Here is a 25,994-nt window from a genome sequence, read left to right as displayed (position 1 = left end):
TCCTTCATTGTTAATATCTACTCTCTCCAGTGCCTGCTGGTTTGTATTTTTAATAATTGATTGTTTTATATTTTTAATACAGCTTGTTTTTAAAAATGTACTGTTTTATTTAATTGTTGTATGCCGCCTGGAGTCACTTTTTGTGAGATGGACGACCGTATAAATTTGCTAAATAAATAAATATATCTCAGCTTCTAATCCACTTATGTCAGCTGGAATATATGCACATTTTCATATATAAATAGTAAGTCACAGAAGCAAATGACACATAAAGTGATGGCAAAACATGGCAAAAATAATTAATGCTTCCTTAAACCATTTGTAAGTACAGTGATTCCCAGCAGCATTCTGTCCTTCACTCCACTGCATCAATCAGTTTGAAAAGTCTGTACACCCAAGTGGAAAATGTCTGGGATGAAAGTTAAGTGGTGCAAACATGCTAAATAAAAGCAAGATTAACCTACCCAGTTCAAGTAACCGTTTGGTGAGCATCATTGCTTCATCCAGATCCCCCTGCTGGTACACAGCATAACTCAGGTAATCTAGAACCGAAATTTTGTTGATAGAAGAAACCTCTCCCTCATCCAACTGTTTTAGAGCTTGCTCCATCCACAATTCAGTATGGTAGTAGTCTGCTTCAGTGTATGCAATCTTTCCCAACTCAAAGCAGTCTTCAACTGTTAGAAGTGCCTTATGTTTTACGCCTAATGGGAATAAGAATCCAGAAACAGCTGTTAAAAACCTCTTGAAATCATGTGATTTTGCACTTACGCTTTTTTCCTCCAGCTACACTGTTTAATTCTTACTTCCTCATTGATGACACTAGATAGACTACCATAGTTACTTAATTATTTTTCTCTACTGATATTTTTTCATTTTACAGTGATGAGCTGGATATATTCAAATATAATTCTTCAGATAAAGTGTTATAAATTGGAAACTTTTCTGTAATTCTTTGCTTTTACATTAACGTTATATTTTTCTAACATGATATTCTTAAATATAATTCAGTGGTGCATCTATTACTGAATGTTTGATTAGTATAGATTTTAGATGATCAGAAGACTTTTTAAAAGCTCTCTATTGCTTTTCTGTTTCATAAGTTCTACCTGTCCCAAAAGAATAGTGTGACAGAAGCACCTAATGGTTTTGAGAAAGGGAAGAAGAGCATTCTCACACAGAATTTTTAACACACAGGCTAGATATGCCTTTCATCATGCAAGAGCAACTGGCCTCTTAAAAAACAGAAGATCAAAGGGAAGCAAATCCTGTCAAAACAAATCTGGAAAAAAAAATCACTGCAAGTTGCAAATCACAGGAGGACCATCATTTGCACCTAACAGGGGCAGTAAACTATCAGGCCATTTAGAACTTCCCTCTAGCTGCAAAACATACGTGAATGAGCTCTGTCCCTCTGAAACCCAAGAAAGTTGTCTGAGCTGTCATTTCCCCTTAATGCTTGTATCTTACTTTACCTGGAAGATTTCCCCTTGAGATTGTGTCAGTATCTAAATTATATGTATCTTGGAGTCGCAAGAGAGCTTTGCCAGCACCAGTCTGATCTTCATCATTAGGGAAAAACTGTCGTTGAATAGTCATGTTGGAAATAAACCCTAAAAATAAAAATAAAAAGAGGTTCTTGTAGTTTTCAGTTCCTCTGCATGGATTGCAATTCCAACCAGTCTCCCATCTGTATACCTTCTTCCCCATCTTTGTCCTCAATTTACCCTCTTCCTCCTCCTTTAGGTTGCTTCCAGATTTATGACTTGCTCACTGGTTCTTTAGGCATGACTAAATCTGGATCCACTCCCAGATTCTTTTGGGGGGGGATAACTGCAATGCATGCAGCCTTCTTGTTATAAATCATCTTCTTTTTGATAATGAAAGTAAAATTAGTTTGTGGAGTCCTTGGTGCTCTCTGAGTTTGGTTGTTTGCCTGCAGATGTTTTATTGCCTGACTAGGCAACATCTTCAGCATTTAGCAACAAAACATCTGCCAGCCAACAACCAAGCTCAGAGAGCACCAAGGATGCCACAGCTCAACCTTGAGCTACAGATATTCTATTAATATTAGTTTGTAAGACAAAATGGATTATGGCTCAAATGTGTACTTTACGTAACTGTAATAACACTAAAAAAATATTGTTATAGTTCTGTAACAATTTCTTCAGCTATTTCTGGATACAATACAGAGGAGTGGTATAAATTTATAGGGATGTACAAAATAGACTGTTTTAAGGACAAAACATTTGGAGGAATACCCAACATTCCTGTTTCCCCCCCAGTCCATGTCTATCTGGCCCTTCTCGGGGGTGTTTCAGCAGTTTTTAAGAAGCAACTCTTCAAGAATTGGAAGCACATCTGAAGAAAAAACAGAATATTCCATTGTTCCCAGAAAACAGTATGTTTTACATATCCTTAATATTTTCTCTTATCTTATCTTATCTTATCTTATCCTTATCTTACCGTACCTTACCTTACCTTAACCTTAACCTTAACCTTAACCTTAACCTTAACCTTAACCTTAATCTTATCTTAGTCTTATCTTATCTTATCTTATGAACCTCCTTTGCTTTCACTGGAATTTCTGGCTTTCAGTCCTCTCTATCTTTAATAAATACACATAAAGAAGCACAATTTTTATTAATCTGGAAACCAGGAAAAAAAATTCTCTGTGAGTTTCTATTCCTCCCCGGGAGGAGGGGAAGATTTTTAAAGCAAACAATTTTTTTAAACAGATTTAAAATCATTCTGTTTTTCTTTTCAAGTTTATAAAAGCTATAGTGTATACTTTGGAATGTTCATAAATTAATTATATTTGCTATATTAAATTTAAATATTTGTTTAGTTAGGTGACTTTGCCATAAAGTATTAGATTACTAAAAATTCAATTATAATCAAGTATATACAAAACATTTGTTTCAGAACAAGCTGGAATATCCCATGTATTTCCCAAAATGGACCAATGAATCCAAGATGGTTCTTGTTATTTTCAAAAATGGATTGTTCGGAAGTATGTCTTGAGCCCCCAAAACTACTTCTGGTCCTGAACGAGTCACTTCTGAAAATATACAAAGTGCATCCAGAATATATAAACTACCCTTTTCCAGGGGGAAAAAAGGGATGGTTCCAGAAGCAGGGAGAAAGAAAGAAAGAAAGAAAGAAAGAAAGAAAGAAAGAAAGAAAGAAAGAAAGAAAGAAAGAAAGAAAGAAAGAAAGAAAGAAAGAAAGAAAGAAAGAGGGAGGGAGGGAGGGAGGGAGGGAGGGAGGGAGGGAGATTGATTTACAATTCCTTTATTACAACTGAATTGTTTATGGAAATATAATTCAACAGTTAAATTAAATTCAACATACTTAATGTAGAACACTTATTTGTCAGTAAAGAGGCACATAACACTGTTCCTGGCCAGGAAAGGCAGGTTCACAAGGAAGGAAGGAGGAGGCATCCCAACTAGAAGAATGTTTAGATTTGTAGGCAAAGAAGGTACTCAGTTGTTCCTTTTCTTGTGAATTTGTGAATGTTATGAGGCCAGAGCTGTTAACCACAAAGGAATTAAATAGATTATTGACGATGACATTCATCAATAATTTGTAGTATTATACTTGATGTAACTCCAATCTCATCTAACTAAGGAAACCAGCCATTGTTGTTTGTTATATTGAGTTTATTGCTTTATTCCTCTCTCAGGAAGAAAGGGGCTTCCATCCAGAACTAATCAGTGAACACTGCCATGGTTTGTTCTAAATTTACTTATAGTTACATCCTGTCACTTCCAGCCAGAAGTAACCTTCCTCCCAGCATCTGGACAATACATTCAACTGTAGTTAGTTACACTGCTTAGGGTGGAGGATCTAATACCAAATCAGTTTTTATAGTTAAGCATACTTGGGACTCTTCCCAGTGAACTCATCACTAAGGCATGAATTGAAATCCAGACTTCCTTGGCTATCCAATCATTTAATGATCGACTGCTTCAAAGGATTTCAAAAACCTACCATCAGACATGTCCTTCAAGACCAGATTCTCAAGCTCATTCCACTCTGTGTTCAGTCGCTTCATCAACTTGAAGGCATTCACAGGATGTCCCAAGAATCCCTCTGGGTCTTTTGTTGCAGTATCTGTCAGCTTATCCAACCTCTCAGCCCACCTAAGCAGAGAAAATGAAAGCTTAGTAAATTGTTACGCCAGTGCCATGGATAATATGAATGCTTACACACACACACACAAACAGACACAAAAAATACCATCTCATTATCATGAGATACACATTTTTGAGTTAATATTTATACCCTATTTTTAATCCAGGAGTTCAAAGCGGCTTCTGTGAAAATCTCTCTTTATTTTATCCACTGTGAGAAAGGTTGAGCTGAGAGAGATTGACTAACCCAAGTGATTTTAACAGTGCTCTGGTATTTTTTTCCTAAGATATGAAACAAATGAGGGAATGAACCTCAGGAGGACTTACTGATATGCTGTTACTCACGATATATATTTATCTCTGGAGATTTGCAGTGAGCTTTTACAAAAATGGTAGATATAATCTCACCCTCAAAAAATCCATGAATTATTTAGCATTTTTTTCACTTTGGGAAGAGGGATGCTGCTAAATATTAGCATTCAAAGAATTACATACTTCCTTATCTGTTCCAACTTGTTTTCTTCTGCCTTGATATAGTCTTTCAGTGATGTCACCAGGTCCTTCTCTGTATGAATCAGGTCTGTCATATGACCTAAAAGACAGATCAATACAATCAGTATGTTCAGGAACACTATTATGAAGTTCTAACACTTTAGTTTTAAAACCCAACCAGCCCAAATAAGTAAATTTGCAGTTACTCTCTCTTGGTTCTTGAAAAAAAAAAACGTCAGGAGCATTGTTCTTTTCACTATGGAAGCTTTAAACTAATCTTTCCTATTTTGCTAAGTAAGAGGAGTATTACACCAATAATTTACAGCTGAATGCAAGGTATAAGGCAGCATTCTGTTTTGCCACCCATGTCTTGCAAATATTGCAAAAATAATTTCATATTGATCTGCTTAAATTAAATTACCCCTGCGTACTGTCCCTATAGATTTTGAATGTTCTGCACGAGCCAGTTTCTTGGTGACAGTTTTATACTATATTAATCTTCACTGATAGTTTTGCAGGTCTTATTATCTGTTTGCTTTTTGTAGCTCATATTGTCATTTCATGGGCAAGCCAATGAAACATGATTTTAGAATTTCATACTGGCTAGTAAGCACATAGCTAGAACCTTACTTTTTACTCTTTCCCAGCCTCACACTCATTCAGGTTAATCCTAGATATTAAGTCTGCAACCCTAGCAGGTAAAACAGGAAACCACAAATATTCCACTATAAAGCCGCCAGCCAATTGAAGCACATCTACTTTAACATTTACTATCAGAAATGGACAAAGATGAATTATATTGTTTTTATAAGTTCAAGTTACAAGGCAACTGACACATTTATTAAATAAACAGCCATAAAGTATAGTCATCTTAATCATTCTAACGTAAATAATATGCCCAAATTAAATGTTGATGTAATATTAATTCTTATAAACAGAGTGAATGTCAGAAGTACCATACAAGCAGAACTGTGACATGTACACACAGGAAGCAAAAATTAAGATTTTTTTGTAATTTACCGATTGCCGATTGAAATGAAATTAATTGTAGGCAAAATGCTTCCTGCATATATTTATAAAGTCGGGTTATACGTCCAGCCATTTTGTGGGCCAGTGCAAATTCACCACTATATATTCAACCAATTCAAAAATGTCACCAACAGATCTTAACACACAGGTGTTATGATTCTTAGGTAGTTCTCCCTTTATAAATAAGGAAGAAGCAATATTAAAATATAACCAAATGCAATTATTCAAGTAAACAACTAGTAATAGAACTTCCAATATATTTTTGTTGCTTCTTGAGAGCTTAAACCTATGGCATTTTTTTAATTTGCTGGTATTTTTATACAACACTTAATTTTGTGACTATCATGTTCTAGCCTTCAGCAGAGAGCGGGGTGGATAACTAACAAACAAAGCAATTAATTTACCACACTTTTGGTACTGTTATTACCAAATCACTTAGAAATGCTTAAAAGCATCACTTACCGATTGAAGTGAAGAAATCTGTATGAGCTTGAGAAGAAGCCAGCAGAACCCAAAGAACTAGAAGACACCACTCCCTTGAGACTGCCATAGTTATTACTACTGTGTTGCCTTAACACACCTAAAAAAGAAATATAATTATGATGAAAGGTTCATTTCTGGATTATCCCAACTATTCCCCCTCGTTCTACAAAACACATATATCACATTAAGGTATCAAGCACCAATATTTGTCCAGAGCAATCTTTCAAAATTTGTACTGGTAGGACTTCTACCTCCTCCTTCTGTAATTAAAGACTTTGGTGTTTAAGATTAGTAAAATTCATGGGTGAAAATAAATATTTTGAAATCCAAATTCAAGCTTTGTTTGTGTAGTACAGAGTACACTTAAAGATCATAATCAGTTCCTAGATACGCCCTCCTATTATCTGTGCATAGCACTGCTTCTCCCCTCAGTACATTAGATTATCTAATCCAGAATAATGCAGTAAACAAGCTATCACATGAATCAATCAAAGCTACAGTTAAACATTTCTGGAGATACATGGTAGGAACTCAATTTTTTCTCCCTACTCCTCTCTAACAGAACAGGTGATTTAATGTTATTATGGTCAAATTTAAGCAACCTTGTAATCAGCTAACAATTAAATAGTTAATCTATTAAATGGAGAGCCAGTTTGGTCTAGTGGTTAAGGTGCCGGGCTAGAAACCAGGAGACTGAGAGTCCTGCCTTTGGCCTGAAAGCTGGCTGGGTGACTTTGGGCCAGCCACTCTCTTGCAGCCCAACTCACCTCACAGGGTTGCTGTTGTGGGGAAAATAGAAGGACAGAGCAGTATTTGATATGTTTGCCACCTTGAGTTAGTTATAAAAATAATAAAGATGGGATAGAAAATAAATAAATAAATGGCCTTGGTTTAGGAAAAGTCAGTGTAAGGACTTTACTTATTTTACCGCATTGTGTACCTTCTGTAAAAGACAAGTTTTCTGCTAATGGCTTATTCCAGCTGCAGTCCTATCAAATCATACCACAGTCCCTACACACAAGAAATGTTTTATCTCCAGAACCATTTAAGGCTCATCCAATATATTTTGCTCTCTCTCTCTTTAGCTTCCTCTCTTATTATTTCAGACATTTTTCATTCTTTCAATCAAGCTCTTATAAAAGCATCTCTGATTTTGTCCTATCTACTCTGGCATTTAGAAATGATGCAGCTATTAACCCATGCAAAGGCAGGGAAAGTTATCTTGTTAAAAAGGGGGTTCTGATTCTGGGGTACCTATACCCATCCATATAAACTGGCCACAACTGTCATGAGTAAGGATGGCGAGCAGGGGGCTCCCATCCAGACTGTTAAGCGCATGCGTAGCACTGCAGAATTGGTCAGCCATTCAAAGAGACACAGATCGGGACCGCCTTAACCTTTGGGGTTTATATGGCTGGGTTTTTCCCATGCTTCTTCAGTTTGTTAGGATTCCTGTTATGTACTAGCAATAAACATTAGAGACCAGTTCCTTGTCTCAGCGTGTTTCCTGGCTGTTAGGACAACAACTAACACCTAAACAATTTGGGTAATTTCAGGGCGCTGAAAACAACGGTGCAAACCAAAAGCAAAATTGTTCCCAAAGGGACAGACAAGAACTAAACCTGATTTTATTTTATTTACATTTGTATTTACAGTAATGAAATTTAAATATGCTATTATTCTCCTGTCAAGTATTTAATCATTTTCCCTTTTCCTCAGGGATCCCATGTATCTTCAGAGTCTCAAGCTGTGCATCTTAGAGACAAAGCCTCAACCAGATGTCCACAAACTCTTGGGTGTCACAACTACCAGATTAATTCTTGATGATGAAATCTCTGCTTTCTAAGGAAAAAAGAGAGGAAAATCCTTTAGAGTTCTATGAATCTAGACAAAAGGGTGCCTTGGAACACTTGAAAGACTTTTAGAGTTAGAAAAACATGACATGAAATTTGGATGGCATGGATACTTGCGATACAATAAAGTCAAGGTTAATGTAGATTTTAAAAATCATTATGTTAGACATGCCATACTGAGAATATGTATGGAATAGATGCAAACCCAGTTGTGCCCAAAAACACCTTTGTGGCTCTCAGCACAAGCATTTTATAGACAAGAAATAATAGGCAACCACAAATGGCTAAGTTATCATGAGATACTAGAATTTTGTCAAGGGGAATGTAAAATAAAATCAAGAGGGATATAGTTGGCAATGGTTCTCTTATTAGAAAGATTTAAAGTAGTCAAAAGAATGCATAGTACTGAATAATGTAAGACAGAATTTGAAATGGAATTGTGTACAAATGATGAACATGTAACTTCTAAAATGTATAAACTTTTATTGAAATTTGAAACATAAGAAGAACAGGTCAAAGAATGTATGATAAAGTAAGCTAAAAACTTTTGTTATAATATACAAATGGAACAATGGGAAAATATGTGGTTGAAAGCACTGAAATTTACATTATGTTATAATCTTAATGAGAATTTTTATAAATGATGTACTGTTGGTATATGATACAAAAAAAATTATCCAGAATGTATAAAGGTACTTCAAATTTATCTTGGAAATGTGAATGAGAAGGGTCATTTTATCAAGCTTGTATGTGTAAAAAAGCTAGAAAACTTTGGGCTCAAATGCATACAGCAATTCAGAGGATTTTAAGGATTAACATTCAGTTGAAACCAGAACTTTTTCTCCTGGGACTGATGGATAAACAATTAGAAAAGAGCCACGGAATATGTTTTAATATATAACTGTAGGAAGATTGTTGTATGCACAAAGATGGAAATATCTGGCAATACCTACAACAGAGGAATGGTTGGTGAAGATGAAAGAACTGGCTGAAATGGCTAAATTGACTTGTTTGATTAGAGAAAAGACAATACCTACATTTATTGTTGACTAGCTTTTTGCATAAAAAAATGAACTTATGATTTATGATTTTGATGATTAGACAAGATAGATTATAGAAAGAAGAGAGTCAGAATGTAACTTTAGAGAGAGAGGTTAAAATATAATTGTACTTATAACTGCTGTGAAGAAGATCGGAAGCCACTTCCTTGTATCTTTCTTTATATCATTTTTCTTCTATTTTTCTTCTACTTTTCTTTCTGCCCTTTTAGCTTTTCTTTTTTCCCTTCTTTCTTTCTCTCTTTTTTGTTCTATTTTAGTTTGTATTAGTTCTTATTGTTGTTAAAACTTTCAATAAAAATTGTATTATAGGATGAGTTTGGCAAAAGAAAGCAAAGTTTTCCTGTATTAACTTTATGCAAATCATGTTTTCATTATGCTCCAGAGCTTTTATGATGCCTCATTAAAACAGGCACTCGCTGGTACAATGCAATCATGATGCCTAATGTCCACTAGAGACCACCTATTCTCAACAGCAACACCATTTGAGATTTTATACCACTTTTACACTTTTCTTTCCCAGAAATTTATTATGGAATTTTACACTGAAATCCTATTTTTTGCTAAGCATAACAATGTGTTTTCACCCAGAACTGCAAGTAATTTGCAGCATATTCTGCAACATTGGGACAACTCTATAACTCTTCACCTCTGCAGGTTCTCAAATATTACTGAGACCACAGTTGAGTACTTAAACTTCATTAGTCACCAGACCCAGTCTTAAAATTAGTTTAGGATCAGTGGAGTTATTGATAGCACTGAACTAGCTAATGATAATGAGACCAGTCCTGCCATGCTTCTCCTTCTATTCCAAGCTCTCCAAATACTTTTTCCAGGCATACAATGTAAAATATTGTATAGTATAGAAAAGTTATTGTTAGGAAAAAGTAATTCTACTAAGCAAACTTAAAAGATGCAATCAGAATGACTTTTAATCAGAACATACATCAAAGTCTAAAGTTTTCCAACCATCACTTCATCATCCCCATCCTGTCATCCTTTATCTTCCTCCATTCCACATGGACTTCTTCATGCTCATGTACACCTTTCTATTTGTCTCGTCTTTTCTCATGGCAACTGGGATTCTTTACTGTAAACATTTAACCCTCTGCTTCCTCATTAAGCCACCAGTACCACTGCTCTATCCTTAATATATATTTTCTGGACAGAAGCCACATGGACATCAAAGTCAACCTTCTCCAACCTGGTGCACACAGGATGTGTTAGTATAATCGTAATCAACGTTAAGACTCTGAAATCCTGCTTTTGTTTGTTTGCTTGTTCACAAAACCTTCTCTGAATTATGGTGGCATGATTCCCTGTGATTTTGAGTGGGTGACACACAATACATAGTATTATGTCCTTAAAATAGGCTTACCATGATTTATAAAACAAGCCACTCCAAAGTCTTCCACAAAAAGCTCAAGAGAAAAAACCTCCTTGCCCACTTTTGTCATTCTGCCCGCTACAGCTTGGAGACCCACAAAATATTATGCCCAGTTTGTGGGCATCAGAAAGGTTTACTACCCCTGTATTAGGATCGTAAATCTCAGAATTCCTAATCAGTGGAGATCACATTGGCTAGGAGTCCTGAGTATTGTGATCTCATGCATTTTGAGGGCACCAAGGTTGGTGAAGACAGTTTGAGAAACTCCTATTATTACTCTGTCCCACACACACATTACTAAATCCGGTCGCTCCACACAAGGCGTGCCTGACCACTCAAATGACACAGCTTCCTGCATGTATTTAGCTCGGCTACCTGCAAAGGAAAAGCTGCATTATTGGGTCCTACCACACATGAAAGCCAATGCAGGTATAACGATATATTCTGCCCTTATCCTGCAGAGACCACTAATGCATGAGTTGAGAATGGCAAGACTACAGCAGGATAAATTAATAAATGACTCTCTGGCAGGAGGATGACATCATTTGAGGGCAGGGGCTAGACATAATGAGAGAATGGGCCCCTAGAGTCAAGTTAGACTAGGGCTCTGGATATATATTTTACCTATACTGGCAAGTTTATAGTCTTCAATTAATTAGACAGATCACATATACAATCTGCCCTTTCAAAGCAATTACCACGCCAGCAAACTAGAAAACATATTTCAGTTTCTAATTAAGAGAACGGTATTTTACTACAATCTTAAATATACTTCCCAATGGTATTTTCTGTCTCGAAGAAAGTCCTGAAGCATTTTGAAGGTAGTGGTTTTTAACAAACCATTTTCGGGGATTAAGTATTTTCAAGGGGCAATTTGAAAGGACAGGATACTTCCTTTAATGGAATAGAAAAATATTCATTCACCTATTTATTGCTCCAGCCCATCAGTTTCAAAGTTAGTTATATCTTCAATGCAATCCATCTGTTCATATCATCTATACCCTAAGAAAATTTGTATTTGCAATGGTACTATTTCTTTATTTTAGTACACCTTGAACAGTTTAAGCATGGTTAGTACTTGGATGGGAGAGCTATAGCCTAGTCTGGGAAGCTGAAGAACATCCTGGAAAAAAGCACTGGCAGGCCATTTCTGGATTGCTGCCAAGAAAACCACACGGATATCATCCATGAAGACTCCAGTAATCAATTTAGACTCAATGGATGTTTCATCTTTTTAAAACAACTTCGTAGTCATGCATTAAGCCTTTCTAAATGGAGCAAACGCTATTTGTAATACGGCATTTGGGTTAGCACCTTTTCTTTCTTCATCTTCCAAATAAATCAAAACCAGTTTGTAAATAAAAATCCTAATTATTATTTATTGCACAGTATAAATACCTTGTCTGTAATTATTTGAATTCATTAGAAAAAAAATGAAGAAAGACAATATTAATGAAGTCAAAATAAAACTGTATTAAAAGACAGTTGGTCATCAAGACCTTCCAACAAGGCCACCAAGACAGTGGAGGAGCTAGGAAGCAGTCTAGCTCCATCAGACATGGGGGTCTTCTTCACTTGCCTGCCTGTTTTTCCTATTCTTTCAAACAGAACAGTGTGTGAGTGGGGAGTAAGTGTCCAACTAGATTATTCTAATGTCTTTGCTCTCTTTCTATAGTCCAAGATGGTTTATATACTTTCAATATCTTCCAAAATGGAACACAAAAGTTATTTATCTATCTATCTATCTATCTATCTATCTATCTATCTATCTATCTACCTACCTACCTACCTACCTACCTACCTCCCGCCTTTATCATTATTATTTTTTATAACTAACTCAAGGCAGCAAACATACCTAATACTCCTTCCTCCTATTTTCCCCACAAGAGCAACCCTGTGAGGTGAGTTGGGCTGAGAGAGAGTGGCTGGCCCAAGGTCACCCAGCCGGATTTCATGCATAAGATAGGACTAGAACTCTCAGTCTCCTGGTTTCTAGGCCAGCACCTTAACCACTAGACCAATATATATTTACTCAGAAGTTCCCAGATAAATAGTAGCATTCTCACAATGGTTGCCTTTTAGATGTGTTGAGCCTAACGTTCTCAAAATTCCCACCAAGCATGTCCAATCCATATGCCAATGAACTTTGGGAGCTGAAGTCCCAACATTTGTCCCAACCGTTTGAACAGATCCTGTGGACACCCCTGGATTAACAGTCACAAGGTTGATAAAGAGCACTAAGATTACACTGAATGCTTCATGACTTAGCTACATAGTATCTTCAGATCCTTTTATGCAAGAAAAAAAAATCTGCATCTGCCCTTTCAAGTTTAAATCAACCTGAGAGTTAATGGAATTTGTGAAGAAGTCAACCAATGATGCCCTGTCCATACAACTTTTTATGAGACATAAACTGTATCACTCTTCTATGTTCTTGAAATCTCACTCAAATCCTCAGTAACTCAAAACTCAATTTAGTTTGGTATCATTCAAGTATGATGCAATACAACATTATCAGAAAAGTATTATGAAACATCTGGAGGGAAATCAAATACTACAGAAAGTCCAGTAAATGATTTTATCCTATTTTTAATTTGGATTTATACACCCACCTTTCTATCCAGATTTACCCAAAGTAGCCTGATTTAAGAAAAAAATTGTTTTACATAATTACACATTTCTGAAAGCATAGATTTTTTCATTGGAAAGAAAGTACATATTATTCATGTTTAGCAAGCAAATAGTAACAGGGCAAATAGTTTCTTGCCAGAAGTTTCTGATGTGAGCAAAAGGTTGATGGAAAAATGCTACTGCCACGTCTTTCACCCTCCCCAATCATGAACTGCAATGGACACTTGGACTCAAAATTCTTTCTTAGCCAAGTCTAAAAAATATACAGCTGGACAAGAAAGGGTTAACTTTTTTAACTATGTAAGCCATCCTTTTTTATTAGCTCTTCTATCCATTCTTACATTTGTTCCTCCTTATTTGCCCAAATATCGATTTTCAGTACTCTACAGTCTCCAGCACAGGAATTGTCTGCTAAGAATTTCTGCAAATACCAGTCCAGTGCCTTTTCTAGAAGGTGTATTTAATCTGTTTTTTCGAAAAAGGAATCATATTACTAAACTGATTTGGCTAATGTTGAAAGCAATGTTTTCAGATCTAGTTCAGCTAAGCGATTTTTTTTTAAAAATCGGTTTTTCAGCCTTGCATCCATTCTGATATCAGGGCAATGCCAATAATATTAAGAACTGGATAATCCACCTTTTTTTTCCCCCCGTGAGTCTCAGGAGAGATGGAGATTCTAGGAAGAATCGGATTTCTTCCCGCAGGGCACTTAACCGTTAAGTTTCTTGGGAAAACGAAGAACTCTAAACTGTTGACTTCGAAGGAAGGCTGAAAAAAAGTTCGAGCAGGCACAGGGTGGGAGTTAATATAAAGGACCCGCTTCCACGTCAGCCACAGGTTTCTTTCTCCTTCGGGGCATAAAGGGAGGGGAAAAAAGTCTCTGCTTGCTCTCGACAAGAGTGGACAAGTCAGGGAGTTATTCCCAGGAAACGATAACTCGGGGGCTCGCACGCTCCTCGGCGGCATTTGTGCTGGTATTGGCCCAACTCCGGGTTCACAGAGAAAATCCATCTATCGATCAGGTCGAAACGACTTGATGGCAATCAATCAATCGATCGATCGATCGATCAACCAACCAACCAACCAACCAACCAACCAACCAACTCCGGGGAACAAATCTCCGGCGCTTCCCACTAAGGGAGCTCTTTGCAAAGAAAAAAAAAAAGGAAGCGAAAGCGCCCGAGAGCATCCGCGAAAAGGAGGACGAAGAAAGCCCGGGGACCTTCCGTGCCCAGGCTCCTGAAAAAGACACCCCGGGCAGGCGGGCTGAACAATCGGGGCACCGTCTCCAAGGGGAAGTTTCTCGCGGGCGAAGCGAAGGAAGAACCCAGCCGCGCGCTCGCCCCGCATCCGACTTGGCTTCCCCCGCGGCGAAGCAGGAGGGACAAGGCAAGCGGCCTTCGCCCTGCTGGGCAGCGGGGAACGACACGCCGGAGCCCGCCGCTGTGACTCAGCTGGCCAGGCGAGGGTCGGGGAGCAGGCAGAGCCGCCAGTGCGGCCACGTACCTCGGAGAAAAGCAGCCGCTCCGTCCCGCGCCGCTCGCTCCCCAGCAGGCCCCTCTCGGAATGCTTCTCCGGGCTGGGCCCCGCCCACCGGCCTCCGGAGGCGGCCCTCGGAACGCGGCGGCAAGCAAAGCCGCGGGAGCGCTACGTGAGGCCGGTCACACACAGCAGCGCCCCCAAAGCTGCGCACGCGCGAGCGGCGCCTCCGTCCCCCCCGCCCCGCCTGCTTGACCCTCTTCGTTCGGAGGAAACGCGCGAGAGGAGGGGCAGGCGGAGCGGGGCTCAAGTGGGGTGAGGCTGGGGTGGGTTTCTCGGCAGGCGAGTCTTATAATTGGGAAGCTACTAAGTCAGTGGGGGTTAGAAGTACAGAATTGGAAGGGACCACCAGCATCATCTAGTCCAGTTTTCTCAAACTTGGCAACTTTAAGACGGTGGACTTCAACTCCCAGAATTCCCCAGCCTGGCTAGTTGAAGTTCACCCGTCTTAAAGTTGCCAAGGTTGAGAAACTCTGATCTAGTCCAACCCTCTGCAATGTGCGGGGAAAACCCATTAAACCATCCATGAGAGCAGCGTTTCTCAACCTTGGCGGCTTGAAGATGGGTAGACTTGCTGGCTGGGGAATTCTGGGAGTTGAAGTCCACCCGTCTTCAAGCCACCAAGGTTGAGAAGCACTGCATCAGAGGTAGCTGTCCAGCCTCTTTTTAAAAACCTCCAGAGGTGGAGAACCCGCGACCTCTATTTTTATTTAATAAGTATTAACATTGGCACTGCAGGTCTGGGCTAATAACACATGCCACATAGACTATCCAAAGCTGGCTAGAAGACAAAAATTGAAATGCATAGCATGGTAGCCCAACATTCTATAGAAGGGTATGTTAACTTTGCAAATGGTCCTGAGGCTGGGTCTGAAAAGCAGAGAAAGCCAAAACTTCAGACAATTAGTCATATCATTACTTTGTCCTTTGAAGCAGGAATCTACGACACCCCCCACCCCCCTTCAATGCAGTTAAAAGAAGCAAAGCTAGCAACAGTAATACATTAATCAATAACATTTTATTGTCTTTTCATGGCACCCCAAATCAGCTGCTTGAAGCACCCATCTCAAGGAAAAAGGAATTAAAAGTATGACATTATTAGCATCATGTAAGAAAATATCTATTTGTATATTTTTTCCCCTTTTCTAAGAGCTTAATGTGGCATACAGAGGAGTCATGTTAAGGTTTTGGGCTGAAAGATAATGACTTGTTCTAAGTCACCCAATACCTCCATGGTTGAGGAGAGACAAGAAGAGATTCTGCCATTCCAGGCCAGTTGTAACCAAATCATTACATTGGATCCTGTGGATCAGGGTTTCTCAACCAGGGTTCCATGGAACCCTAGGGTTCCACAAGAGGTCACTAGGGGTTCCCTGGGAGATAATGATTTATTTAAAAAAATATTTCAAATTTGGGCAACTTCACATTAAAGAGGTAAGTTTCATTCTTTATTCTGAGTTTAAGAACACTGTTAATGCATATATACCCATGAAACAAATATCATAATTTTGTAACTTCTGGCCTATATTTGAGCCTGAATGTAAATTTCCCCAAGGCCTGAAAAATATTTCAAGGCTTCCTCCAGGGTCAAAAGGTTGAGAAAGGCTGCTGTAGAGAGTTAGGAAGATGACCTTGACAGAGATAGGCCAGATCTGTTACCAAAGCGACAAGGGGAAAAACATGGCTTAAGTCCAAAACAAGAAGAAGACATGTGCAAAAGACTCAGGCAGACACCTCTCTAATTCACATGAGTATAAGGGGTGGGTGGGTGGAGTAAAGCACAATCCAACCTGCAAGATTCCATTACTATAGCCAATATTAATAAACATAGTTTTAGTCTTCGAGTTCAATTAATTTCTTGGATTGGTCTACACAGTGAGGCTGACAGATCCTTCTTCCAGGTACCTGCTGACAGTTGGTCCCCTTCTGTAGTTGGGGGTGGGAAAATGGAACTTTCAGGCAAGATGGAAGGATTAGTAACTTGCTACCACATATCCTTGCAACCTACTTCACTGCCCCTGATATTTTTTGTACCACAACTAGTCCTTACTTACTGACTGTCTTGTTTAGCAATCATCTGAAGTTCCAACAGTTGGAAAAAAAGCAGCTTTGCATCCAATCCTTGTATTTATGACTGTCATAGCGTCCCATAGTCACGTGATTGCCATTCGGCGCTTCGCAACTGACTTCCAACAAGTAGAATTAATGGAGAATGCAGAAGTGAAATCGCAAGTTGCAGTCATCTGATGTCTTGCTTAACGACTGCAATGATTCACTTAATGATGGAAGAAGAGATGTTATAAGTCTCGCCTGGTCACATGATGTCTCACTTAGCAATTGAGTTGCTGATCCCAATTGTGGTTGGTAAATGAGGACTACCTGTACTGTAGATGCAGATCCTCTTCCATGCCACGTGTAGATTAACTCAAAGGACCATCCATTCCTGGGTCTAAGATGCCTTCCATGTGCAAGAACATCTAGCTATTTTGCTGTAATTGTGATTTGCAATTATTATTCTTTGGAATTTTTGTTATAGTGGGTCCATGCAAACAATTTCACCATTTCATTTGTGCAGCCAATGTAATCCTGTTTTTCAGATGTTGCTTCTTGGCATGATACTTAACCATAAAGAGGTCATCAGCTTTTAAAATGAAGAACAAGCATTTGCAAGTTCATTGGATCTTCTTGGAGAAAGATCCATATTATCTTACATTGTAGGAGACCTTTATCACACCCAACATACACAAAGGAACAGAGGGTGGGAGAATTCTATCCTTGCCCCAAATTCAAAGTGGTCTGGATTTGGCTGTAAGGCCATTAATATGAAGACTTAGTTTAATTAATTAGAAGAAAACAAGAAACTCTCAGACTTGCAATCTAAAAGTCAGAAGTGCCATTCTATTCAATGTTTTCTCATAATTATAAAAGTTCCTCAAAAACAAAGATGGCAAGGACCTAACAGAAGAAGAAGAGATCAAGAAAAGGTGGCAAGAATATACAGAAGACCTGTATAGGAAGGATAATAATATCGGGGATAGCTTGGACGGTGTGGTCAGGGAGCTAGAGCCAGACATCCTGAAGAGTGAGGTTGAATGGGCCTTAAGAAGCATTGCTAATAACAAGGCAGCAGGAGACGACGGCATCCCAGCTGAACTGTTCAAAATCTTGCAAGATGATGCTGTCAAGGTAATGCATGCTATATGCCAGCAAATTTGGAAAACACAAGAATGGCCATCAGATTGGAAAAAATCAACTTATATCCCCATACCAAAAAAGGGAAACACTAAAGAATGTTCAAACTATCGAACAGTGGCACTCATTTCACATGCCAGTAAGGTAATGCTCAAGATCCTGCAAGGTAGACTTCAGCAACTCATGAAGCGAGAATTGCCAGATGTACAAGCTGGGTTTAGAAAAGGCAGAGGAACTAGGGACCAAATTGCCAATATCCACTGGATAATGGAAAAAGCCAGGGAGTTTCAGAAAAACATCTATTTCTGTTTTATTGACTATTCTAAAGCCTTTGACTGTGTGGACAAGAACAAATTGTGGCAAGTTCTTAGTGGTATGGGGATACCAAGTCATCTTGTATGCCTCCTGAAGAATCTGTATAACGACCAAGTAGCAACAGTAAGAACAGACCACGGAACAATGGACTGGTTTAAGATAGGGAAAGGAGTACGGCAGGGCTGTATACTCTCACCCTACCTATTCAACTTGTACGCAGAACACATCATGCAACATGCTGGGCTTGAGGAATCCAAGGCTGGAGTTAAAATCGCTGGAAGAAACATTAACTATCTCAGATATGCAGATGATACCACTTTGATGGCTGAAAGCGAAGAGGAACTGAGGAGCCTTATGATGAAGGTGAACAAAGGAAGTGCAAAAGCTGGCTTGCAGCTAAACCTCAAAAAAACCAAGATTATGGCAACCAGCTTGATTGATAACTGGCAAATAGAGGGAGAAAATGTAGAAGCAGTGAAAGACTTTGTATTTCTAGGTGCGAAGATTACTGCAGATGCTGACTGCAGTCAGGAAATCAGAAGACGCTTAATCCTTGGAAGAAGAGCAATGACCAATCTCGATAAAATAGTTAAGAGCAGAGACATCACACTGACAACAAAGGTCCGCATTGTTAAAGCAATGGTGTTCCCCGTAGTAACATATGGCTGCGAGAGCTGGACCATAAGGAAGGCTGAGAGAAGGAAGATAGATGCTTTGGAGCTGTGGTGTTGGAGGAAAATTCTGAGAGTGCCTTGGACTGCAAGAAGATCAAACCAGTTCACCCTCCAGGAAATAAAGCCAGACTGTTCGCTTGAGGGAACGATATTAAAGGCAAAACTGAAATACTTTGGCCACATAATGAGAAGACAGAACACCCTGGAGAAGATGCTGATGCTAGGGAGAGTGGAGGGCAAAAGGAAGAGGGGCCAACCAAGGGCAAGGTGGATGGATGATATTCTAGAGGTGACGGACTCGTCCCTGGGGGAGCTGGGGGTGTTGACGACCGACAGGAAGCTCTGGCATGGGCTGGTCCATGAAGTCACGAAGAGTCGGAAGCGACTAAACGAATAAACAACAACAACAACAAAATTTCTTGTATACAGATAGAAAGAACAAGGTGCAGTGTTCAGCTAGCAGCAGGAAGAAGAGATAAGTCTCATAAATACAAAACATTGTATTCAGTATACAGACATGTCATATTTCATCAGAAGGTAAATGTACCATTAAATCCCTGAAGATTACATGGACACTACCTATAAACATAAATCTGGCAGCCAGAAAACTGCAGGTGCTTTGTTTAAAGAATTAGAAAATGATTGTTTAAGGACCAAAATAATACCTGGTCCTGAGAAATTATACTTGGCCAGTACTGTATATACACATGAAGTATAGATAGAAGTATGCCTGGGATGAAGTAAAATGGAATATTTTCCACATTTAGGGTTAAGTGTGTTCATTCCAGGTGATGTAGTAAAGGAGATAAAACCACCAACTTATGTGACAACAATATATGTGAATGCTTTGGAGAAGCACAAAGAAGTATTCACATCAACAACTTCATCATCATCAAAAGATAATTCTTTAATTGGTGCAAGTCTCTCAAACATTTAGAAACAAAATTCTCAAACTTTTGGGTACCCCCTAAAATGATAAATTGATTTTTGTGACTCTCCCATGAATAAAACTAATTATTTAATTATAGTTAGGTTGAGCAAAATAAATATATTAATAACTTTAATCATTAAATGTTCACCTATATTTCATGGGGTTCTCAAATTTTGCAAGAACACAACTGCCCCCTGGGGCTTGTACAGAGAAAACACAGAACAAGGCCAGAAATGGTGTTTCCATTCTCCATTTGCAAAGCTGATCAAGTTTTTAAACAATTTGTGACTCCCCTCTGAGTTGCTCCGTGATCCTACAGTTGAGAATCCTCATTTAGAGATATAATGCCCAGAGTCCCTTTGATGGGAGGAGATGGGCGGTGACTATTTTGATAAGTAAACAAACAAACAATGCAAAATAAACAAGAGTATATATTTTGGGATGTTGCTGATTATTCTGACTGTAATGGCATGGTACTAATCTGTCTATGTACCCAATTTTCTACTATCTTTGATGGTTTCAAGTAAGGGCCTTGCAAGGTTTGACCTGATTGCAAAAGTCAGTGGCAAATTAATTCACAAAAAGAAAAATGCTATAGCTTTAAAATCTTTTTTCTGAGCATGTTTCAAAGTTCTTTCAGTGGTTGGTATAAAACGTAGCATGAGTTTCATCAGAGCTCTGAACAATGGTATTTCTTCAGGTACTCGTGATAGAGTTACTTTTGTATCTTGGCCAAATTACAAGGAGAAGGACTCGAGACGGTGTTACAATCAGCTGCTGAATTGGAGGGTCAAGATTTATCCAAAAGTTGTGCCCAATGACATCAGTAGCTCAGTTTTATTTTCATCTTCTTCTTCTCACAAAAGAAGTTTAAAAGTTTCAGCTGACAACAATCAAAAGTCCCCCATTCTGGCCAATTTTGTTCACCTAGTCTTCCAAAAATCTCTCCCAGTTTTGTTCAAAAGGAAAAATAGCTTGGTTCTTACCCATTCCAAATTGAACCGAGAGGTGTCTGGCATCCCAAGCCTGCAGGAATTTTCTTTAAACAAGCTTGTTGGTGGTATCGGCCGCTTTCAGCTGTGCTAGCTTTTCATGTTGGTTTTTTTTGTTGTTTTTCTTTTCTTTTTTGTGATTCCATTGTCTGCAGTCTAGTTGATTTTCTAGCAAAGCGAGAAGCTCCTGAGGCTTCTCCTCCATGCCCATGCACTCCCCTCTCCAATACCTGATCTGCTCAGTCAGAGCTGATTACAACTCCCTCTGCAATGGGTGAGGTCTTACAGGTGGAAGCACCCACACAATTGTGGGCCCCACACTCCCATTCTCTTCCCACGGCTCCTCCCTGGAGGACACAAGACTGGAGTCAGGTCATCCTCATCCCTTTGGAAGTAGGACGGGGCTGGCAGATCAAGCGAAGGGATGGAAGGCACAGTCTTTGAACTATCATCTCAATTTGCACTCAGACTGCCCCCAGCAGTCTCGAGTCAAAAAGAGCCCCACTGCGGCCACCTGTCCTGCCATGAAAGGTGTCCAGTGTATTTCTCCACTGCCCTGTGCAGTATGACCACTGAGTTCCATGTATTTAACTACTTCTGAACCCAATTTCTGTTTCATAAATGTTACAGGAGCCGCCTACGGAGCTTCTCTCAAAGCATGCTTTGTTTGAAGATTTCCTGTTGGTTCCTTCCTCAACTCTCCAGAGATCTTATCTGCCAAGATCTCTGTCTGCTTCTGGAGCTGAAGTCTCTTTGCGGGCTTTTCCTTCTTTCCCTGCTTTGATTAGTTCAATCCTTTAGATCCACCTATGGGGAGGATCAGCTGTTTGTGATCCCTCACACATTCATTCACTTTCTTTCACAGCCCATACAGGGGAAACACACAGGCACCATTCACAGTCTGCCTGACCACCATTTGTAATGATGTCCTGATGTGGCAGCAGGAAGGGGACATGGGATCAGGCAAACAACAACACTCACCCTGAAAGGGCACCCTGCTGTCGTCCCCAGTCACAGCTCAAACTTGTGGATCCCACTTCTCACACCAGGTTCTGTGGAATCAACACAGGACTCAGAGCAAAGATAATCAAGGCTGACTGCAGTGTTTATTGATATACTGCGCGCTGGAGGGGTTCTCACCAAGATGGTGGGTGCCTCCCCTGCAGACAAAAGAAATGCATTGATCCTTATACATTACAGAAAAGGAAATGATGTAAGCATACATATTCATATGATGATGCAGGTGTATATACATATTCATAAGGAATAGATCTCAAGTTACTTTCTGCCCTGCTTATCTACTCTGAAGAAAACCATTGTCTTAGTGGGAAGAAGGGAGGGAGCAAACTTCTTGAATACAGGGATTCATTGGATGCTCTAGGAATGTCCTGATAAAAGTTAGCAAAAGCTGCAGAAGCTGGTGTAAAATAGCTTCCAAGATTGTTGCCACATACCTTTATGTTTCAATTTGGTCTAAACGGGACCTTTCATCTGAAAACTTACTTTTCTCACAATAGCTTATATTTATTGACCAAACTCTTAGTTTTTTCTCTTTATATAAAATTTTCTTTACCTCTTTTCATGTGCAGCTGATTGACGATTAATGACTGAATTCTGGTATTATGGCTTGTAAAATCATTTTCTTTGGCAGGTTGCCAGAGAAAAGCAAATATCGTTTCAAGTTAGCTGTGTTAGGTTATACATATGTTAATAAGTGAAAATATCTTTCTGCTAACCAAGCTGGAAGTCTTTATAGCAGTTATAACCGAAATTACTCTAGCTTCTCTTCTCCTCACCAAGGAGAGATTAATGTGAGTGGTTGTCTCAGTTAATCCTGTTAGCTCATAAGAAACTATTGCAGTGTCGTACATCATTTTAATAAGTGTGTCATATATCGCCTCAATAGCTTATTGCTTTATGAAGATGTGCCTTCTAATTAAATGCTTGACAATATTTATTTCTGTCTTGGAAGGTAAAACACATAAAGGGATGACATGGTACCAATATACTTTGAAAAGATCCTACTTATTTTTGTATAAAAGTCAAAAGGGCAGCGACAAATGTGTAATTGTAGCATATACTGCATGTGAAACACATAAAAAAGATGTGGGCCTTGATCACATGGTCACAGCTGTCATTGTGTCTTTTTTCAACCTCCCCCTCCAAATGGACACACTTAGTCAGAGTGCTTGGGCATACAAATGTTATTTCAGCATGGTTGTCAAACAAAACCTATGTACAAGTACTTCTTTACTTTTGTTCTTGTCTTTGCTTGAATATGATTATGTTTTCAAGTTGAATTGACCCTTCATTGGTTAAGATCAACACTGGCTACAGTTTGACAGGTATGTAACTGAAACACTGAGATCCCACATACATGAAGAAATGCCTGCTAGCAGCTACCTTCTATTAACTGGATTGTTAATCCACCATCTCCCTAATACAAATAAAATAATGTCATCTGAAACTGCAGAATGTTCTTACATTCATTGATTAGAAGCTATGGAGTAGCCTAATTGGTGTGGAAGCTAGAAAAGTTGTAAATGTGAGAACGTGCCTTTGAAATGTTCTGCTAAATAAGCCCTGTTTTTCTTGGAGCCACATAATTCTATGAAGATGCAGCCAATCAACATGGAATCCCTCTGAAACACGGCTGACACAGAGGGTGCTTGTGCAGCTGTTGGATGTGGGGGTAAATTGTCCCAAACGCTCTCTTTCATCCTTAACTCCTGATGCATAATATTAACTTATTGTGTCAGCTATTTCTTTCTTGTTCAGGATCACCTCCTAATACATGCATGCTCTCTCCCTCTCTCTCTCACTCACACACACACTCATTTATCATCCCAGTATTTTAGCTCCTCCTGCAACGCTTCCCATTCCCAGCTCCAGACTTCTTCATCTCAGGATGTCAAATTGCACCTCTCCTGCAGTCATTCCAAAGCCTCCTGGCTTCTTAACAGTGAAAATGGAGGGTGCATGGAATAGCATTACAAAGCATGGATACCATGTTATGTTTTATGTTATGTTATGGATTTAATCCATTTTAATTTGATTTTCAGATTGAGAATTGCTTATTAAAAATGTATCTGCAAAATAAAGATGTTAGGTGGCCACAGGCCAATACTTCATTACAGAGCATCCTTAGCCACCAGCTAAACATAATTTAAATATAAGAATGAATCACAAGCATCAGCAGTGAATTTTATAGGTACCTGGGGAAATTACTTGTAGGCACTCCAGGTTTGCCACAGTTTATGTTTTTATGACTATTCACATATTTCAGTTTTTAGTTGATCTATATAGAAGCTTAGTGCATCAGTCTCTAGATTCTCTTAGAATTTCTTTATTTTGGTTATCCTACTTTTCTGTCTGCTGCAATTGAGAGATTGTGGCGAGTTATAATCACAACAATGTAATGTCTATGGTACAATTAAAATTACCTACTGTAACATTACACACTCCCCCAACTTAAATCCCAGATTCCTAAAACAACCAAGCAAAAAGCAATCAAAATAGGTGGTGACATCTATTTTAAGCTGAACTCGGAACACTGTGGTGGTGATGGAGCAGGGTATCAAGTGAGAAAATAAATAGTTGTCATTTAGGATGTTACTGTGCTTTGCACCCGTAGTGAATACCATTGTTGAGTATATTTCTTGTGTGCTCTTCGTCAGGGATTTTTTGGCTATACATTCTGTTCCATAAATCTGTCAACTTCACACTATTTGTGTCAGGACTGTACAATCAAATGAACTCAGTGCATTTGATTGCTGGTTCCTGCCAATGCCAGTCAGACCAAGAAGCCTCGACACGTGTCAAGATTGTTTGTGCTAGATGGAAGGAGGGGGGAATTCCAAAAGGAGCCGAAGCGCTGGGAACCAAGGTCATTGCAATGGCCTGAGCCAGCTGCGGGGGGGAACATACGCTCATTGAGAAGGGGATGTTTTAATTAGGTTTTGCGTGCCAATTTTGACAGTTGCAGCTTTCTCTTGGAATGCTTACTTCAATGTTCAAATAAAGAGCTTTCCTTTTTTACAATGGAGATGTATGAGACTACAATATTTGGGATCTGAGTACAGCGATCCTTACAGTTTGTAAGGAAACTATTTTAGGTTCCTACAATCTTAAAAATGATATGAATACAATAAAAAGACTTAAGGGTTGGTTATAACTGCCTTGCTGTTGGAGATGCAATATTAACTCATATGGTTTGGTCTTGTCCTATTACTGTCACAGATTGGGATGACATTGTTAGAATTGTTACTATGAGTTTGTATCGATTGCTGCATGTTAAAGATGTCTATGTTCTTTGTCTATGAAATACATAAACTGCCACAATCTCAAAGACTCTAGTATATGTTCTTCCTGGTATTCTGTTTGGAATCTATCAAGATACGAAGAACTACAGATTTTGGGGCATAGGGATTGGCTAACAGAATTATCAGACAGCACAAGAAGAAGAAAGCTAAACCCGATGTGCAGCTATGGACTGTTGATATGTATTGTCTGCCAATATTTGAATTAGGTTACATGGGGTTTGGTTTTATTTTTTTACAAAGTAGCAAGAAGACTTTGGGCAATATGGTTAAAGCTTTTGGAGTTGTTTATAACATAATTTGCTAGGGTCCTCTTTTTCTTTCAGTGTTATTACTAACAATACTTTTGTTATGACCATTATATTTGAAAGTGCAGTGTATTGTTCCATTCTGTTCTGTGCATGCATATTTTTCTCTTAAATTAGCTTAGTACCTAACATTGGGGACGCGGTGGCGCTGTGGGTTAAACCGCTGAGCTGTCGATCGGAAGGTCGGCGGTTCGAAACCGCGCGGCGGGGTGAGCTCCCGTTGCTCGTCCCAGCTCCTGCTCACCTAGCAGTTCGAAAACATGCAAATGTGAGTAGATCAATAGGTACCGCTTCGGCGGGAAGGTAACGGCGTTCCGTGAGTCATGCTGGCCACATGACCTCCATAGTGTCCTATGGACAACGCCGGCTCCAAGGCTTTGAAACGGAGATGAGCACCGCCCCCTAGAGTCGGACACGACTGGACTTGACGTCAAGGGAAACCTTTACCTTTACCTACCTAACATTGATTAAAAAAGATTTGGCATGAGAAGAATCCCATATTCTAGCATGGAGACTTGACAAGTTGTTTTATACTGAGTTAGCTTTTCCATCTAAATCAGTATTGTCTACAGCAGTGTTTCTCAACCTTGGCAAGTTTAAGAAGTGTGGCCTTCAACTCCCAGAATTCCCCAGCCAGCTGGCTGGGGAATTC

At 39.1% G+C, this 25,994-nt stretch overlaps 1 protein-coding gene and 1 long non-coding RNA gene across 4 annotated transcripts in view; both read right to left on the bottom strand.

Moving 5' to 3' along the window:
• The window catches only part of P4HA1 (prolyl 4-hydroxylase subunit alpha 1), a 33,645-nt gene extending 18,989 nt beyond the window's left edge, over positions 1-14,656 (bottom strand). For all 3 annotated transcript variants that reach the window (XM_063307479.1, XM_063307478.1, XM_063307481.1), the window contains exons 1-6: positions 14,579-14,656; positions 6,123-6,240; positions 4,635-4,731; positions 3,997-4,148; positions 1,476-1,613; positions 465-704 (exon numbers count right to left, since the gene is read on the bottom strand). In XM_063307479.1, coding sequence (XP_063163549.1) covers positions 465-704; positions 1,476-1,613; positions 3,997-4,148; positions 4,635-4,731; positions 6,123-6,210 — 715 coding nt within the window. In that variant the 5' untranslated portion in view covers positions 6,211-6,240; positions 14,579-14,656. The remainder of the gene's footprint in view (positions 1-464; positions 705-1,475; positions 1,614-3,996; positions 4,149-4,634; positions 4,732-6,122; positions 6,241-14,578) is intronic.
• A 1,564-nt stretch (positions 14,657-16,220) lies between these two features.
• LOC134499507 (uncharacterized) lies at positions 16,221-17,118 on the bottom strand. Its single transcript, XR_010068156.1, has 2 exons — positions 16,991-17,118; positions 16,221-16,263 (listed from the first exon to the last, which is right to left on the bottom strand). It is a non-coding gene; the product is annotated as an uncharacterized LOC134499507 (long non-coding RNA).
• Positions 17,119-25,994: the final 8,876 nt, after the last annotated feature.

Source organism: Candoia aspera, chromosome 6 (genome assembly GCF_035149785.1).
Source record: "Candoia aspera isolate rCanAsp1 chromosome 6, rCanAsp1.hap2, whole genome shotgun sequence".
Taxonomy (NCBI): Eukaryota; Metazoa; Chordata; class Lepidosauria; order Squamata; family Boidae; genus Candoia; species Candoia aspera.
Note: the sequence above shows the minus strand (reverse complement) of the source record. Positions and strands in the feature narration are given on the sequence as shown.